Below are 17,794 nucleotides of genomic sequence, written 5' to 3' on the forward strand. Positions count from 1 at the left end.
ACCGTGTCCCCAAACAGAAGGAGAAGCTCTCAGCTTGGCTCCCGCTCCTCCTTGTCCCCATGAGCCTGGAGTGTCCCCTCCCTGCGAGTGGCCGCGTCCCCCGAGCCCCGGCTACCGCCCGCAGCCCCTCCCCAGCCCCAGCGCTGCTCGGGGTCCGGTTCCGATTGCGGTGCCGCGGCCCGGGAATGGTTCCACCGTTGCCAAGGGCAGAACCCGAGCGCTCGGACCCCCCGCCCCTGCCCTGCGCGGTGTGAGTGACTCCCGCCTGGCCGCCGAGCAACTCCATGATGCTGAAGCGTGTGGCACACACCAAGTGGCTCCTCTGGCTGCTGAGTAAGTGACCGCCCTTGCCGGGCCACCTCCGAGCCCGCGGCGGGAGCCCCCGATCGGCTGCAGCCCCACAGGGCCGCCCCAGCCGGGCCCAGGCCATGCCAGCCCCCAGCTCCGCCCGCTCCGGGGCAGCTGGAGGTGCCTCCAGGGGGTGGAGGCAGCAGGAGAGGGGCACCGGCCGGAGGCAAAGAGGGGAGGGAGAAGATGGAGGGATGTCACCCTGCACAGGGATGTGCCCGGAACATGGTGCTACAGGGGGCAGGGGAGCCACCACCGCTGTGGGTGCCTCTGCAGGCTGGGATTTTTCAGGGGAAGAATAAAAAAAGCACATCAACACCCCACCCCCCAAAGAAAAAAAAAAACAACAAAAAACCAAACAAACCAAAAAAAAAAAAACCCAAACACACACATACACCTAAAAAGGAAACAACAAAACCAAAATAAAAACACTTCCACCCACCCCCCCCACCCCACCCCGTCCAAACCAAGCTCACAATAAAATCTGACTTTTAAAGTCTTTTGGGGTTTTTTTCCTTCCTTTTTCATTCTTTTCCCCCCTTTTTCCTGGAGCTCCCGATTACCCCAGCACCCTGCAGGCAGGGCTGATGGAGGCCAGCATCTGGAATGTTTGTCCCAGCACTCTGTGCCAGCGGGCAGGAGCCGGCCAACCTGCCAGCTGCTCCTTCATCTCCACCCCCTTATTCCCATCGAGGACAGCCCACGCCACCCCAGCCCATCCCGGTGTGTTTGTCCCGCAGGCACGGTGCTGGCCCTGGCGGCGGGCGCGGCGGCGGCGCCGGTGCCGGCGGTGCCGGGCAGCCCGCTGTCGGACCGGGAGTACGAGCAGTTCTTCTCCAGGCTGCACCCGCCCTGGCAGGCCAACATGTTCTGCCTGCTGCGGCAAGCGTACGGCTGCCTGAGCCCCAGCATCCTGCGCCTGGACCAGGCGGAGAACCACGGAGAAATCCCCGAAGGTAAGGGCACCGTCCACCCCGGCAGCGCACGGACACAGCTGGAGCAGCCTGGATGCTCCTCTAGCCCGAAATGCCACAAGGCACTGGGAATGGGATGGGCTGGTTTGGGCTCTGGGGCCCAAAGAGCAGCTTGGAGCAGACACTGGCAGAACCAGAGCACACCGGGTTTTGTGGCCTCTCTGAGCGTCCCTTTCAGTGCTGCACCCCTGTCCTGGAGGAAAAAACACCTTTTCCCAAAGGCCAGCCCTAGTCTCCTAAGCAGGAATTTCATGGTTCCTCCCCCCCTCCATGTGTTGTCTGGCACCACCAAAAAGGGTTTGTCCTCCTGTAGGTTTCCTTCAAGCCCTTGTGGGCTGCTGTGACTGCTCCTCCTCAGCCAGCTGAGCAAGCACAGCTGTCCCAGCCACTCTTTACAGGTCATGGAAAGCCAAAGGAGCCACAGGCACTTGGGTGGCCCTTCCTTTCTCCCCATCTCTGTTGGTGGGGTGGCAGGAGGAGAAAGTGGCCACAGTTTTCTCAAGCTCAGTGTAGCTCCTCATCTCCTACCAGCTCCTCCCAACTTCATCAGAGGGTTAATGCAGAATCTTGGCTCATGGGCTCTCGTAGATCTTTAAGAAAACTTGAGATGATAAGCTGCCTTTTTAAGTGTTTAACATTTCAGGAGCCAAGAAACATCCCAGTTCAGAAAGCACCATAGCAACAGCACCCTTCAGATCTCTGCAGTCATATTTTCCCTGCACCCCTGCATCAGAGAATTTAAGTGGTATAATTATATCTGTGCAGCTGAAAAACTTGGGACTACTTCTGTTGTATTTTTCTTCAGAGGAAAAAAAAAAATAGGAGCAATTTTCTCATAAAAAAATATGTCTTTATATTTAGATGTGAACGTCAATGAGCTGAATGATCAGCCAACTGTGCTTATTTGGACTGCAGCTTGAGGGCAACTATTTCTTGCTGGTTTCTGCAGCTGTGTTGGGGGAACAAGTCCCACCCCACATCACCAGACCCAGGGATGGGCCCTGTGCTCCTCACTCACTTTTGGGCACCTGCAATGACTGTGCCCTGGTGCTTTGTGCACCCAGGCTCTGTCCCTGGTTCCTCTCCTCGTGGTGCCCAATTCCCCAGCACTGCTCTTTGTCATGTCCAGCCACCCTCCCACTGCTGCTGCCTTCAGAGACTCAGTTCTCAAGAACAGAAGCATCTGGAAATGCCAGAAGATGGGACAGTTTTGCAGGTTGCCCTCTTTACCTTCTTTTCTCCCACCCCTCAGCCTCACACACCTACCCAGCAGCATTTACTCCCCTTTGTGTTACCTTTTTTCCCAGTTTGGGGGCTATTTTGGCACGCTTCAGCCAGGCTGAGAGGTGGAACAGATGTGGCAGAGTGTGTGCCCTCTCATGTTTAGCCTCTGCTGTCCTCACAGAGCTGTGGCAGTGCTGTCTACACCCAGATATCCGTGAGCATTGGCTGTGCCCATTGAGGTGTGCTGCTGAGGGAGGCAGTCACCTTGTGCTTTAAACAAAGCACAGTGTGAGGAGCTGGAGTGCTCCCTGCAATACCCTGTGCTTTAAACAAGGCATGGGGTGGGGTTCTGGAGTTTTCCCTATAAGCTGGGTGTTTTTCTGGGCTGGAATCCTGGTGTGTACCTGAAATTCTGCTTTTGATGTTGCAGCTGTTTGCTCAGCACAAGGAGGGAGCACAGGGTAAAGGATGGTGCACGAGCAGTACCAGGAGAGCAATTTCACTGCTAATGCCCTCCCTCTCAGCAGCACTCCCCCTGCTCTCACAGGGCTGGCTGTGCCAGACAGGCCACGCACTCCTAGAGCAGAGGGAACACAAAACCACCCAATTCTTCAGGGTTTCCTGCTCTCCTGCACGCCCTTGGCTTTCCTGCAACGGCTGCAAGAGCTGCAGCTCTGGAGTCAGTGTGCTGGCAGTGCTGGTCAAGACTGCAGTTTATGTGTGTACAGGCACAGGCTTTGCCAGCAGCATCCTGGCCCTCTGGACCCTCCTCCATCCCCTGCAAGGCTGGAATCAATGTCAAATTATATTGCCCTGAAGAATTTGTCTCCTCTGGAGCCATCTGCCTGGAGGAACTGTCACAGCCCCACCCCTGACCCAACAAGACCAGGCTGGATGGGTCTTTGAACAACCTGGTCCTGTGGAAGGGGTCCCTGCCCATGGCAGGGAACTTGGAACTTGATGGTCTATAAGGACCCTTCCAAACCAAACCATTCTCTGATTCTCTGGTGCTCCCAGGCCTGGTCTGCTCACCTTTTTAACCTATTATATCACTACTTGCCTTTTTTCTCTTTTTCAAATCCAGCAAGGACTAACAACAGAAGCATCAGATGCTGGAAACAGGAAGTTTGTGTCTCTGTCATAGGGAAGATAACTGTGTGGAAAAGGGCAGAAGGACAAAGGAACCCTCAGGGGGCTGGAGGGAGAAGGGATGTGGTGCCTGGAATGGGAGCTCTACCAGCCCAGGGCTGTGATCTCCCCCTCAGGGCACACAGCTTGGACCTTCCCTGCACCCACCAGCTGCCACCTGAGAGGGTCCCCATCTCTTGGTGCACCCAGGCCTGCCTCCATCCCACATCTCTGTCTCTAGGGCCAGTCTGCTCTCAGTTTCCAGAGGTGGCGGAGTTCCAGACCTTCTGCCAGTTCGCCCACTACCGCTGCCTCAAACAGCAGTTCTTCATCAAGGTGAGGAGTGGGCTGTGGCACGGCTGGGGGGAGCATCTCCTGGGAAATGGGAGGGTGAGGAGGAAGGGAAGATAACACTGAGAGTCGTGTTTCCCCCTGTCCCCTCCACGCAGCGAGTCCCATGTGTGAGCAAGTCTCTTGCCAGCCCCTCCCCGATGAAGCCCTCCAGCCCCGCGCAGCCCTCGCCGGAGGGCAGAGCCTCCCCTGTCACACCAGGTACGGCTGCCCGAGCTCTGCTGGGCTCCCCTGCTCCCCTGCTGGGCTCCTGCGGCTGCTCTGCACCCCTGCACCTTTCTGTCCAGCCTCCAAACGCCGCCCTGGGCCGCTCCATCCCTCTGTGTGCCCTGCTTCAGGACAGCATGGCAGACCTTCTCACGTTCTCTCCTGCCCTGCTAGCTCAGGAACCGTGGCCCACGAAGCCCCCCACAGCCACACCAGAGGTGCTCACGCCCTGGCAGAAGAACAGGACCATGCACCCACCAAATCTCTGGGCTGCCACCTCACCCTCCAGGACGGAATCCCCCGACGAACAAAACCTGAGAAAAAGCATCTGGCAGCTGATCCATTCGGCCCTCTCCCTGGATGCATCCTTGGACAACAAGGCCTCCTCTTGGAACTCCACCAGCTCGGGCCCAGGACACGCATCAGAGCAGGGAACTCCCCCCCGAGGCAGGTGAGGGGCACTCTGTCCTCTCTGGGTACCACACACCACCCGTGCAGGGCTGTGCTCCTGCACACCAGGCAGCAGCCCCAGGGCATCCACGTCCCTGCTGGGAGCAGCTGGTGAGGGTGGGTAAGTGTTCTGGAGCAAGCCGTCCCATCCAGAGCAGGAATGTTCCTGGGGAGCCCCCAGGCACTCCTCGCTCCAGCACAAAGTGAGCAGGGAGAGGGTGATCCAGCACTGTTAGTGCCTGAAAATGGCACTGTCCTTGCATCCTGAGCAGAGTGAGTTTAGTCTGGGCCTGAGCTGCAGGCAGGGCTTTGTGCCATGCCTGTGTTTCCCCCCACTGTGGCCATCTGCCCTATGCAATCACCTCTGCACTCATCCTCCCCCAAACACTTGTCCCAGGAACGTGGGTGATGTGCAGAAACAGCGTCCTTGCAAACACAGGTCCTTGGGATGTGCTGAGCTCCTTGCCTCTCGGTGTGCAAGGCAAAGCAGATGTTTCTCAAAGCAGCCTGGCCTGAGGAGCCCTCCCAGGAATGCTCTGTCCTCACCCAAGGGAGCTACAGCAGCCCTGGGCCAGGAAACAGCCGGGAGCTGTGCAGGGCCACTCCTTCTCCTGGAGCACGTGCACCTCTGTGCACGCTGGATGTGTGCCCAGCTCTTCCTAGGGGGGTGTTCCTGGTTCCCCATTCTGTGTGCACTCTGGATGTGTGCCCAGCTCTTCCTAGGGGAGTGTTCCTGGTTCCCCATTCTGGTTTTGGAGGCAGCACCACAGCAGTTCAGCAGGGGGCCCTGCCCCAGGCCAGCTTTTCACAGGTGCAGCCCTTTCACACACCCTCCTCAGCTCCTCTGGCCTACGGATGCATGAGGAGCTCATGGAGCACGTTGAGCTCTTCTCAGCTGGTCTGCCAGGATCTGTTTGCCTCTGTCCTCAGGTACCTGGGGCTGGTGACAGAGAAAAGACCTGCAAAAGGATGTTATGCTTTCACTCAAAGTCACTTTTTGATCCTTTGGTACCTTGTGGCTGAGGACCATTTGCTTTGACTGACATGCAAATATTATTTTGCTTACTAAGAGGAAAAAAAAAAGGTGTCTAGATGTGGTTTTCATGGAGAAGTCATTTTGGTTTCATGCTCTTGCAGGCCAGTGATGTTCCTGTAAGCGCACAGATTTCGTGCCTCATTGCACATCTGTGGTTTCTCTTGAGCAGGCTGCACACCACTGCCTCAGTGCAGACAGAGATTCACTTCTGCATGTAAAGATGAACTGCATTGTGTTCTTAAAGCCATAACTGTCTCCTTGCAAGCCTCTAACACGTGTCATCCTCCCTCCTAATATCATAGGAGGCTTTCACAGCCTGGAAAAAGTTTTCCTGGTGTATGTGCTCTCAGGCAAAATGGTGTTTCATTGAGGATTTTGTTCTCCCTACCTCTGAAACTGAGCCTTGCTGTGACTGAGCTCTGTTGGGATTACTGGGGGACTGCTGTGATGGCAGATGACACTCGCTGCTCTGCTTCTCAAAGCCAATAATGCTGACTGCGTGTCTGTGACTGGCAGCTGAGCCCCATCAATCATGCTAAGCAAGGCTTAAAGCCCCACTGAAGGATAAAAAGGCGAGATAGACCGCGCCTGTCGGCTTTGCAGCTCACTGCATCCCGCCTCCTCTCACGGGGACTTCAAAGCATGACCTAAAAAAGGGGCAGAATGCCTGGAGGCACTTCCCTTCCAGCAAGAGGAGCAGTGCTGGGTGGGACTGGTCGTCGTGCACAGGTGCCATTGAGCGTCTGGTTTTACACAAGGTGGGCAGGGCTGTGATGGGCACAGATCCCAGAGCTGTGTGTCTTCCCTAGGGTCTTATGCCCAGCAGGACATCCATCCTTCTTATCCATCCCCTGTGGCTTTTGGCAGCTGCTCTGGCAGCTATTGCAGTTTCATAGTGCTTGATGAGGCCAGATCTTTAGAGGGAGACAGGGCAGGGGTAGTAAGACAAGAAGAATCTGCAGCACTTTCCAGTGGTCTTTCTGGTAGCAGTGAATCATTCATTGGGCAGGAAGGGGAAATGAAAATTATTGCACCTATTCACTATTTTTAGTCCTTATTGTGCTTTCTGCCTTATTTCCTAGTATTTCCTCTCCTCGGAATTACCTCTAAACCATGATTCAGTCTTGCAACAAGCTAAAGAGAGCTCTGCAGCCCTTACCTTGTAAAGCCCATGCAACTCTCATTTTCTGCACCAGCTTTCAGTGTCCCTTTGAAACAGGCCCATGTTCCAGCTCTGGATACACTACCCAGTGATGGGATTCAGCATCTGAGTACATGGAAAGACATCAGCCTCCCTTCCCTGCCTTTCTGTTTGCAGGAAGAACTGCATTTGCCCTTTTTCCCAGAGCTTCCCAGTGTTGTGTCATTTGTCAGCTACAACCCCTGCACCCCTTTCAGCACCACAGCTGTCCTGGATCCAGATCTTATTCTGTTGGCATTCACAGGTAGATGCTCACCTGTGGTTCATGTCAGCCCAGCTTCCCCACAAGGCTGCTCCGAGCCCTCTCAGAATCCCAGAACTGTAGAGCTGGAGATCATTCTGTCCAACCCCCTGCAGGAGGTGACACAGGACCCTGTCCAGGTGGGTTTTGATTGTCTGGAGAGGGAGACTCCATCACCTCCCTGGACAGCCCATTCCAGTGCTCTGCCACCCTCAATATAAAGTTCTTCCTGATGTTGAGGTGGAAGTCTTTGTTTTTTAGTTTATGGCCACTGCTCCTCATCCTATGGCCAGGAACCACTGAAAAGAGTCTGACACCATCCTCTTGGCACCCACCCTTGAGATACTTGTGTGCAGTGGGAGATACACACACTCCTGGTGACTCCTCCTCCTCCTCCTCCTGCTGCTGTACCCCTCCAAACAGTCCTTGTGGTGCTTATCTACTTCAGCCCCAGGGGCTTTAATTTTAAGGCCAGACCCTTCATTAAAAATACTGTCCTCAGGAAAAAAAAAAAAAAAACCTCTCTTTGAATTATCATCATCCATAACCAGCCCTGGTATGCAGTCAAAGATCTTTTTTCTCTTTCTGAAGCTGTTAAGAGTGGCTTTTTCATAACCAGTTTTAGTTTCCTGCAGCAAGCCCCCTAAATCAGAATTTACCAGGTGCTGGAAAGCTGCTGTTCTCTCCTTATCTCCTTTTCTGCTCGCCTCAGGTGCTCCCTGCACCTCAGCCAGCCAGTATCAGGAAGGCTCAGCAGCCGAAAGCTAATGGCCCAAATCCTTGTCATTACGTGGCGGGAGAGGCGGGTGCTGCTCACCAGCATTCTTCAGAGATACCACTGAAGCAGGCTCTGTGTGTCCTTCCTCATCCTGAGATGCTGAAGTATGATAAGCTGTTACCTGAAGTTCTCTCTTTTGCCGTGGATCAACTACTGATCTCGGCCCACAGGTTCTTCTTAATCCTGGTTTGGTTTTTTTTCCATGTTCCCTTTGGATCTTTGCCTCACAGTACCCATTAGGCTTTTTCCAGGGCAGTGGTTAGGACAATAACATGCAGAGGTGCTAATCTGGGGAGGGATTTGCATTAGGAACTCACTTTAGATAGAGCCATCCCTTTCCCTGAAGCATGGTGAAACCTCTGTGCATCCACAAACAGCTCAGCAGCGTGTCAGCGATAGGAGAGAACCAGCAGCAGTGCTGTTATACTCACCCAGAGGTGGTAAATCAGCTCATAAATTTGCAACTGTGAGGCCAGAAAACCTCACAGCAGAGATGGAGAGCAGAGATAGAGGCAGAAAAGAATGTGACAGAGAGCACAGCAGAATTTCTCGGTAAACTCAGGCAGTGTGGCACAACTCAGTTTTCTGTGAAGCTCAACACTTTTAACAGTCAGGTCTAGGAATTGCTCTGCTCAGCCCAGGACATGAAGTCATGTCTGGTGAGCACCAAAGAAAACAACGGTGCTATGAGGTTGAGCCACAGACTCCTCTCCTAATAGAAGTTTGGGATATCTTTTTGAAGTCTCTGAGCTGTGGAGGAAGCACCCATCAGCTGCTCCCATGCTAAACACCCTTGGTGTCAGGAAGATGTAGTTTGCTTCTGGTTTGAATGGATCTTGCCCCAAATTCCAGTCACCAAAGTCATTACTCTTCCACCTGCTGACAAGGAGAGCTTTCCAGCTGAAGCCCTCCTCGGTAGAAGGGCTGACTGACCGAGTGGGAACCCACTGATGTCTTTGCTTAATGGAGGGATGCTTTCCTACCTTCTACCTCCAGGTGAAAGTTTTCCAGGCCTTAGGAAATCTCGTCTTCATGACCTTCCTTCACGTTCTCTACATTTTCTTAATTTTTTTTAATGCTAATCTGCAGGTCTCCATGAAGTTTCAAATATTCTCAGGAAAACTTGTCCATACATGTTAGCCTGTGCATGCATTTTAAGAGCATTTTAACATAAGCAGTTGCTGCTCTTCTTTACTCTCTGTCAGATCAAAGTTTGTTTATTTATCACTGGCTTTGTCTCCAGACACAAGAGGCAAATATCTAATGAGCATGTTTACCTCTTCTGCATCATTGATGATGATTGAAACCAACCATCCCTGTCTGCTAACAGTTCTGTACCATGTTTACAAATTCCATTGTTCCTAAGAGATGCCAAATATTCTCATTGCTCTGATCCCATTGTCCTTACATTTTCTACTTTTAGCTACCCATGTCAGTTTGGATGAACAGTAAATTCATGGTTAACAAGTTTTTCCCCGTTTCTGTCAAATACTTGGGAGAGAGGCTTAATATGTGACATCCCCAGACCCAAGTGGGGCTGCCCAACGTTCAACACTCAGCACACATCTAACAAACATCTCCTCACTGTGCACTCAGATGGATGAAATTACGCAGCAGCTGCTGCAGGGGCCCTGGGAAAGCTCTTTGAGCTGTGCCCCTCATCCAGTGCCTCTCACATGCCCCCAAATGCACAGCAACCCCCCTGCAGCCTCTGTGTCACACAGGCACGTGCAGACCCTGCAGAGAGCCCCGTTCCTCTGTGCAGTTTAGCCAAGAGCCCAGGGTTTCTTTGGGAAGGGATTTTTTTACTTTGTTTTGGAGTTGTTTTCAGTTTCTAACTAAAGATGCATCTCTTCAGTTTGTGGCAAGGAATGACTCCCTCCTTCCCTTTCTCTCTCAGCCTTCTAGCCCTGCAGAACGACGAGGCAGTGCTGGTCCTGTGCTACGCAGTGCTGGAGGGAAATTGCCTCTCATCAATGCTCACCACGGCCTGGAAGGAGATGGAGAAAAGAGTCCTTGGGTTCGGAGACTCGGTAAAGACACCAGTGTCCACCTCTGGCCCCCACTGTGCGCAGGCCACCTCCTGAGAGAAGCTGACCTGGCTGGCCAGGGAGGCAGGAACATGGGAACTCCTCAGCCTCCTCTGTGGGGAGGTTCTCAGTGTCCTTTTCCCCCCTGACTCCCCGCTGGATGCACCCCAGGTGTGTGACAGCCTCGGGCGGCACCACGTGGACCTGTGCCCCGACTGCGCCTTCTGCTCGCTGAAGAGGGAGCAGTGCCAGAACATCGACAGCCTGAACCGCGTGCACTGTGACTCGGGCGCCTTCTCCCCCTACATCAACCCCGAGATCTCCGCCCAGCACGGCCACATCCAGGGCCAGGTACCGAGCCAGCTCTGCCTCCTGCTGCTCTGTTCCTGGACTGGGAGCTGGGGAGGAGGAGAAAGAAGCATGGCTCACTTTATCCCACCCTTTGCAGTCCATGTCCTCACAGACCCTGAATGACTACAACATGAACTTTCTGAGAGGGATGAGGATGGAGTACTGGTGCAGCCGGATGGCCATCTATGGCTGTAACGACCCTGCTGTGACCCTCTGGCTGAAGGCAGAGTATGAAACCTTCCCAGATGTGGACAGCTCAGGAAAGGTGGGTGACCATCAGTGGATGCTCCCATTCCTCCTTCTCCTTTTCTTTCTCTGACCTCCATTCCCTTGTCACCAGATCTGTGACTCGAGCGGGGTTCAGCACCCCAACTACTGCATGTTCAAGAGCTACCAGTGCCTGCTGAAGAGCATCTACAATGAGAGGGTGAGAAGCAGCTACGCTGCCTTTTGCACCATCTGCTCTTCCATGGCTGGCCCCTCCACAGCCAGCCCCAAGCCCCTGCTGGCCTCACTGGCCCACCGCTTTTCCTTCTAGGAGGACACTTCTTGGGGGAAGCGGGGAGACAAACAGTGGCCCAGCACAACTGGGGTGTCATTGCTGGGTGGGATTTGCACGGATGATGTGAGATGATATCCCTTTATATCTCTGAAGGGCAGGATCTCCTCCATCTGCTAAGCAGTAGCAAAACCCCAAATCACCAGAGCAGGACAGAGGACTGGCCTGTATCCTAGCAAACACACAGTGCAGCTGCCAGTTCAGCTGGTCCTCCCCCCTTCCCCCTGGTGCCCTCATCATGCCAGCCTCCAGGTGCCATCCACCATGGAGGTCTCTTTCCCTGGGGAAGGAAGGGCAGTGGCAGCAGCCCTAGAACCCAGGCTCTCCTTGGTTCTCCAGGTGGTTCGTGTGAAGTGCAGCCGTAACATGGCCTACCGGGTGCTGAGTGCCAGGGAGGGACACAAGGAGGTGCAGCTGTGGCAAGAGAGGTTCCAAAGCCTCACCAGGAAGCAATCACAAAAATGATTAAAGTTTGTAAAGACCTTCAAGATAGTCAAGGCCTATGACCAAATACCACCATGCCCTCTAAACCATATCACAAAGTGCCACAACCACTTGTTTTTTGAACACTTCCAGGGCTGGTGATTCTACCACTTCCCTGGGGAGCCTGTTCCAATGCCTGACCACCCTTTCAATGAAGAAATTTTTTTCCTAATATCTGCCTGAACCTCCCCCGGTGCAGCTTGGAGCTATTGCCTCTTGTCCTATCTCTGGTTTCCTGGGAGAAGAGACCAACTCCCACCTGGTTGCAGCCTCCTTTCAGGGAGTTATAGAGGGTGATCAGGGCTCCCCTGAGCCTCCTTTTCTCTAGGCTAAACAACCCCAGGTCCTTTTGCCATTCCAGACCCTTCACAGGCTTTGTTGCCCTTCTCTGGACACACTCCAGCACCTCAATGTCTTTCTGTCAGTGAAGAGCCCAGAAATGGACACAGCACTCCAAGTGTGGCCTTACCAGTGAAGAATACAAGAGGACAATCCCTGCCCTGGTCCTCCTGGCCACACTATGGCTGATCCAGGCCAGGTGCCATTGGCCTTTTTGGCCACCTGAGCACAGCTGGCTCATGTTCAGCTGCTGTCACCAGCACCCCCAGGTCCTTTTCCTCTGGGCAGCTTCCCAGCCACTCTGGCCCAGCCTGTGCTGCTGCCTGGGGCTGTTCTGACTGACAAACAGAACCTGAACTTGGCCTTATTGAACCTCACACTATTGGCCTCAGCCCATCAATCCAGCCTATACAGATCCTCTGCAAAGCCTTCCTGCCCTCCAGCACAGCAACAATCTCACCCTGGTGTCATCCAGGAACTTAGCCTCAATCCCCTCATCCAGACCACTGATAAAGGTTTTACACAGGACTGGCCCCAGTATGGAGCCCTGGGGAACCCCACTGGTGACCAGCTGGATGTAAATCCACCCAGCACCACTCTCTGGGCCTGGCCACACGGCCAGTTTTTAGCCCTGCAAAGAATGCACCTGCTCAGGCTGTGGGCTGCCAGCTTCTCCAGGAGAATGCTGTGGGAAGTGGTGTCAAAGGCTTCCTGAAGTCCAAGTAGAAGATAACATGCACAGCCTTTCCCTCATCCCTAGGCAGGTCACCTAGTCGTAAAAGGAGACCAGCTTGGCCAAGCAGGACCTGCCTTTTATGAACCCATCCAGGCTAGGGCTGATTCCCTGGTTGTGCTGCGTGATTGCACTTAGGATAACTCGTTCCATAACATTCCCTGGCACTGAGATCAGACTGAATGAGGGGAGCCTCACTGTGGCAGCTGCTGGAACTCCTCCTGGAACATTTCTCCAGCCAAAGGAAAAGGCATTTCTTGCATGCCCAGAGACTGGGGAGGGACCAGAGACAGGGACTCTCCAGATCCCAAACGCAGCATGTGGGCAAGAAGCTTTTGTGTGCACTTTGCTTTCCACTTCGGCTGGGTTTTTTCCCCGAGTTTCGTCGTTTATTTGGCCTATGTCCTCCAACCCTCCACCCGGAAAAATAATTCAAACCGCAACAGCCCACGGTGACTGGCGGGAGGCTGCGGGGGGAGCACACGGGAGCTGATGGCACCCCTGGGCATCGACCCTGAGGGACTCACCTGAGCACCTCCACGGGGTGCCGGCTCTGCTTGCACTTGATGGAGCAGCAGCAGCGGAATTGCAGCTGCAGCGCTCCCGCACCTCGGCCCGGGCCGGCCCTGCCGCAGCACCGGAGCTCGCAGCGGTCCCTGGCCGGCCATGTCCCCTTGCACTGTGGGCCCGAGGTGCCGAGGGTGCCGTGCCGAGGGTCCCGCTCGCACGAGTCCGGGCTGGCCCACAGGTAGAGCAGGCCGTGAGCCGTGTAGGGCTTGAAGTGAGAGCTCCTGGGCACCAGGAGCTGGCGGGAACCCACCCTCTTCGGGAAAACCTCTGTTGCCCCCTCAGACTTTCCTTGAGGACGTTGCCCACGTGGCAAAGGGAGGCAGGAGCTTCCAGCAGGCTCGCACCTGGTAGGAGCCCGACACGCCATGGCACTTGCACGCCACCTTCATGTGGGCCAGGAGAGCCTGAGGAACAGGACGCAGCTGCCAGCCCGACCAGGGACGCCATTCCCAATACCTCCCATGTGCTGCTGTTCTCCCAACAATCTGCCCATGGGGCTGGAGATCAGGGGCGGGAAGGGGAAGGGCAAAAGTGTCTTTTTAATACAGGCCAATATGAACAGAAGGAGATCCACTCTGTGGGAAACAAGATGGTTTGGGTCTGTAAGATAAATCCCTGACGCAGAGAGAGGGATGGGGAGCTGTTCTGGCCTGCAGGGCTGTGGGGAGGAGAACAGATCTGGCCAGAAGTGGAGGATGTTCAAGGGACCAGATCTGGCCAGAGGTGAAGGACATTCAAGGGACCAAGATCTGACTGCGGCCGCTGCAGACGTCTGTCTTTATTGAAGAGAGGCTGGAGGGACAGGGAAGCCCTTCAGAAACAGAACAGAGTAAATTATTTCCTGAATCACAGCTGGGGTCTGTGCAGAAAAGGAGACTGCACAGAATTGAGTAGGGGAGGCTGGGACCCCCCTCCACACAGGCAGGTGCCAGCTCAGGGTAATCAGGACAGTGCTGGGCTAGGAAAGGCAGCAGGATGCAGACTCCTCTGGGGGCCCTGGCTGCCCTGAAGTGCCTGTTGAGGTGTGGGGGCTGGACTGAGCCAGGAGAAGTCCCTGCAGCCAGGCTGGCTCCCAGCCCTTGCTCCTGCCCTTACCTTCCCCCAGCCTCATTGTTGTGCAGGTTCATGGCGCTCAGCTGGAGGAGACACCACGGCTCCTCTTAGGGCTGCCCACGAAGGCCTGAGAGAAGGCAGTCCCATAAAACAGGTTATCAGAGCAGCCTGACCACTGGAAACCTGCAGAGGGAAAGCAGCCTTGTGACAAGGAAAGAGAAGCCCTGAGAGGATCTCCCAAAGACCTGTGGAGAATGAAAGCATCTTTATTCTGGCCTGTCTCCCCCATGGACCCTCCCCTCTGCCACCTGCTCCCTGCCACCCCCTTCTTCCTTCACCTTCAGGGCTGACTCCTCGGACCCTGTGGTCGCAGCCGCACCATCATGAGGGATGATACCCCTGTGCAGCTCCCCCCGGCTGCAGGCACGGCTCACAGCAAAAGCAGTGGATGTAAGGGGACTCCCGTGTGCCTGCAGTGGGACAAGCAATGGCACCAGTCTGCAGAGGGCAAAGGCACTTATGGGGCAGAGTGTGAGAAAAGAGGCTGTTACTACATGCAGGAAGGATGCCTTCAGATGGAGACTGCTCGGGAGAAATATATTTCAGGAAGTTCGCCCTGTGCAGCTGCTCCCAAGGCTGGGAGTCAGTCAGTGACATGGCTCTGTGGCAGGGTGGGTGGCAGGGTCAGGGAGAAATTTACCAGTCTGCTGGTAAGTTTACAAGAACTGGTACCTAGGATGGTCCAATAGGACCAAAAAGCAAATCTGGACAAATGGGAAGAAGTTTCTCCAGAATACTAATGTGGAAGAAGGACTGGCCACTCTGGGGATGGGTTTGGTGCAACACTAGCCCAGGAAAGGCTGATGTGTCAAGGGGACAGTGGGCATACTGGAGGGACACCATGCCAAGCCTGCCCTCGCTGACCTTGCATAGTGGCCTTGCTGAAGACGTGCAGCCCCTGCAGGGTGGAGCAGTTCCAGCAGCGAGAATGAAACTGGCACTGGCACTCGAGGACTCCTTGCCTCGCTTCACCGCCTCCATGGCTTCACCACCTCCATGGCTTCACTGCCTCCATGGTTTCCACCTGCCACCAGCAAACACGGACCTGCTCCTCCTCCAGCCCTGTCAGGCCATCACAGCCCCTGGGGTCCCAGAGGACTGCCTGGAGGGAAGTCTGCTGGGCCAGGGAGCTGTGCAGCAGGGCAGAGGTTCAGTTGCAGATGGGCTAGAGCCAGGGCCTTACGTCTGCAGAACTAACACTCTCTAGCCATGTCTTAGAGCAGAAATGGGGCAGGGAAATGGGCTGTGGCCATGTTGTCTGTGAATTGGACATTTTTGCTGCCCATTCTGGTCTGCACCTCTTCAGCCTCCCATCCCTCTCCCCCCATGCTCCAAGAGATGCCCCTTCTGCTTTTTGGTTGCCCTGATTCCTTCTTCTACCCTGTTCTCACCCTATTTGCTCTGGAGACATCAGCTCCCTAGGTGGCTTTCCAACCCAGACAATCCAAGCACAAAGCATGCTTACAGCCAGGTCACGGCAGCGACGTGCTGCATGTGGATCAGCATCAGATACAGCCACACCAGCTCCATCCTGTCCCTGCCAAAACTTCAGCACCTTCAACTCCAGCGCTGCAGCTCCTGAATCCCCTCCTGTGGTTTTCCACAGCCTCTGCCCAACAGCAGCTTTCACAGCAGCTCCAGCCCAGCACTCCAAAGCAGGGGTAGCCCCAGCCCTGGGTAGTGTCTGTGGGCTGTCCAGGTGTGCCTGCCAGCGTCAGAGACCCTGTGGCCTGCAGAGCCCTGCTGGGTTGGCCCTGAGAGGTCATCCACACCCGTGCTACAGCCTGGGCAGCATGGTGGGAGAGCTCTGAGCTGGGGCTCTGGGGTGGGCATCCATCACAGGGAGCTCACATGGGTGGGGACAGCGTCTGTGTCACACCCGTGGCCTGTGCCACTCTGTCAGGAGATGAGGTGGTTGTCTTCCTCCAGAGTTCAGTCACTTCTTCAGCAGGAGGCAGCCCAAGACCTGCTCAGCAGCAGACAGAGCCTTCTGCACAAGAAGAACCAGAGGCACCAAGCAGCTGTTGTTAGACCCACCAGCTCATCACTGCTTTGTCACCAAACCTTTTGGGGACACAGAGAGTTTCCCTGCAGTGACAGCTCACGGGAGCAGAGAGGGGAAGACCTGCTGCCTCCCTCATCCACATCCACTGTTCTTGAAGACACTCCCTCATCTGCCTCCTCCAGGCTGGAGATTGTTCTTTCTACCCTGCAGCCCACACAGCTACAGCAGACACAGCCCAGCTGCTCCCTGCCTCTCTTAACTCTTTCCCTGGCAGGTCTCCTTTCACCTCCCTCATTTTCTTCCCCATGGACTGTCTTTTCCCAAGATCAGCCCTTGCCCTTCTCCTAGGAGGCACAGCAAGGTGGCTGCCCCCCTTCTCATTGGGTACTCCTTTCCTAAGAGCCCCTGGGAGCCCAGGAAATTGTGAGCTGTGTGACCAGGGAGCTGAAATGTCCCGGGACAAAAGACTGCCATTACCCCAGCCAACCTGGGAAGTGCCAGCTGTTCCCACTGCCTGGAAAGGTAAAACTCCTCTGCAGCCACAGGTTTCTGCTTTTCCTGTCTGAATCATTCAGAAAGTGAAGCAGGGCTGTTCTGGCCATGTTGTGCTTTTTCCATAAAGGGATTCACCCCTTTGCTCTGCTCTCCCACAGTTTGCTGCACAAAGAAGTCTGAAGAGCACTGTGGTTTATCAGTCATCCTTTCAGACCTGAGCAGCCTCTCTCTTGTAGTGTGCATTTCACCTCTTTCCTTGCCTTCCTGGCTCCCTGTATCCTTCCTCCTGCCGGGTCCTTGCTCCTGCTTTCTGGAGCCAGCACTGCGGGGTGGCAGGCATGTTGGGATTTGCAGCATCAGGGTGTAGCCTCCAACACACACCCCAGTAATCTGGTCTTACCTGCTGCTCGCTCAGACAGCGGTGAGGAAACGCCGGGGGTTGAGCTGCTCTTCCCCACGAGCTGAGGCTCCAGGAGACAGCGAGGGGCAGATGTGTGAGCCCACCCTGCTGAGGGGACACAGAGCTCGTGGGCTGAGGCACCGAGATCCAGGGAGGTGAGTGAATTTGGCTGGTGAGGATGCTGTGGGGCTCGTGGATGGGCTGGATGCCATTGTGTCCTTGTCTTCTCACACATGGAAAAGTCAGGACTGCCGGGCTCAGCCAGGTCTGTGCTCATGTGTGTGAGGGGTGAGGGCTACAGGGGAGGGGGGAGTTCCCACAGAATGTGTCAGACACTCCTTAGGCAAAGGACACCCCCCGTGGCATATCTGCAAGCTTTTATCAGTAGCAACACCTTGATGGGAACTGAGGAGATACAAAAAGCCACGAGAACAAAGATCCCAGCAACTAGCAAGTGAGAAAAAGGGTCTGGTTAAAAAAGAGAGGCACTGAAAAGAAGCAGCTCAGTGGTTCGGGTGCTATTGTGCCCTCCAAGGATTTATGAGCAGCAGGAGCATATATATCCCTTGCTGTGTCATTCCCTGAATGAGGAGTCACTACCAGCAGAACAAGGGAGGCAGGGAATGAGAAAATCAAACAGCAGCAGGCAAGGGCTGCAGAGAAAGGGAGCCCACAGCAACTTCCCAGGGCAGCTGTTCTTGGGGCAGGACAAGAGTGGGATCAGGAGTGTTGCCATGACTTGTGTCTTCTTCCAGGTGTGCTGAGACTGGCAAAGCAG

General features: G+C 54.9%; 1 protein-coding gene and 1 pseudogene across 1 annotated transcript; one reads left to right on the top strand and one right to left on the bottom strand.

The window, feature by feature from the left end:
* The first annotated feature begins 284 nt into the window (after positions 1-284).
* ACRBP (acrosin binding protein) lies at positions 285-11,343 on the top strand. Its single transcript, XM_054654396.2, is given in 11 exon segments — positions 285-333; positions 917-974; positions 976-1,304; positions 3,916-4,010; positions 4,124-4,226; positions 4,407-4,683; positions 9,839-9,971; positions 10,140-10,319; positions 10,417-10,584; positions 10,660-10,746; positions 11,218-11,343. Coding segments are annotated over 11 exon segments (1,605 nt in total).
* A 1,613-nt stretch (positions 11,344-12,956) lies between these two features.
* LOC129134739 (protein Wnt-4-like) lies at positions 12,957-15,646 on the bottom strand (annotated as a pseudogene).
* Between the last annotated feature and the right edge of the window lie 2,148 nt (positions 15,647-17,794).

This window comes from Agelaius phoeniceus, chromosome 2, assembly GCF_051311805.1.
Source record: "Agelaius phoeniceus isolate bAgePho1 chromosome 2, bAgePho1.hap1, whole genome shotgun sequence".
Lineage (NCBI taxonomy): Eukaryota > Metazoa > Chordata > Aves > Passeriformes > Icteridae > Agelaius > Agelaius phoeniceus.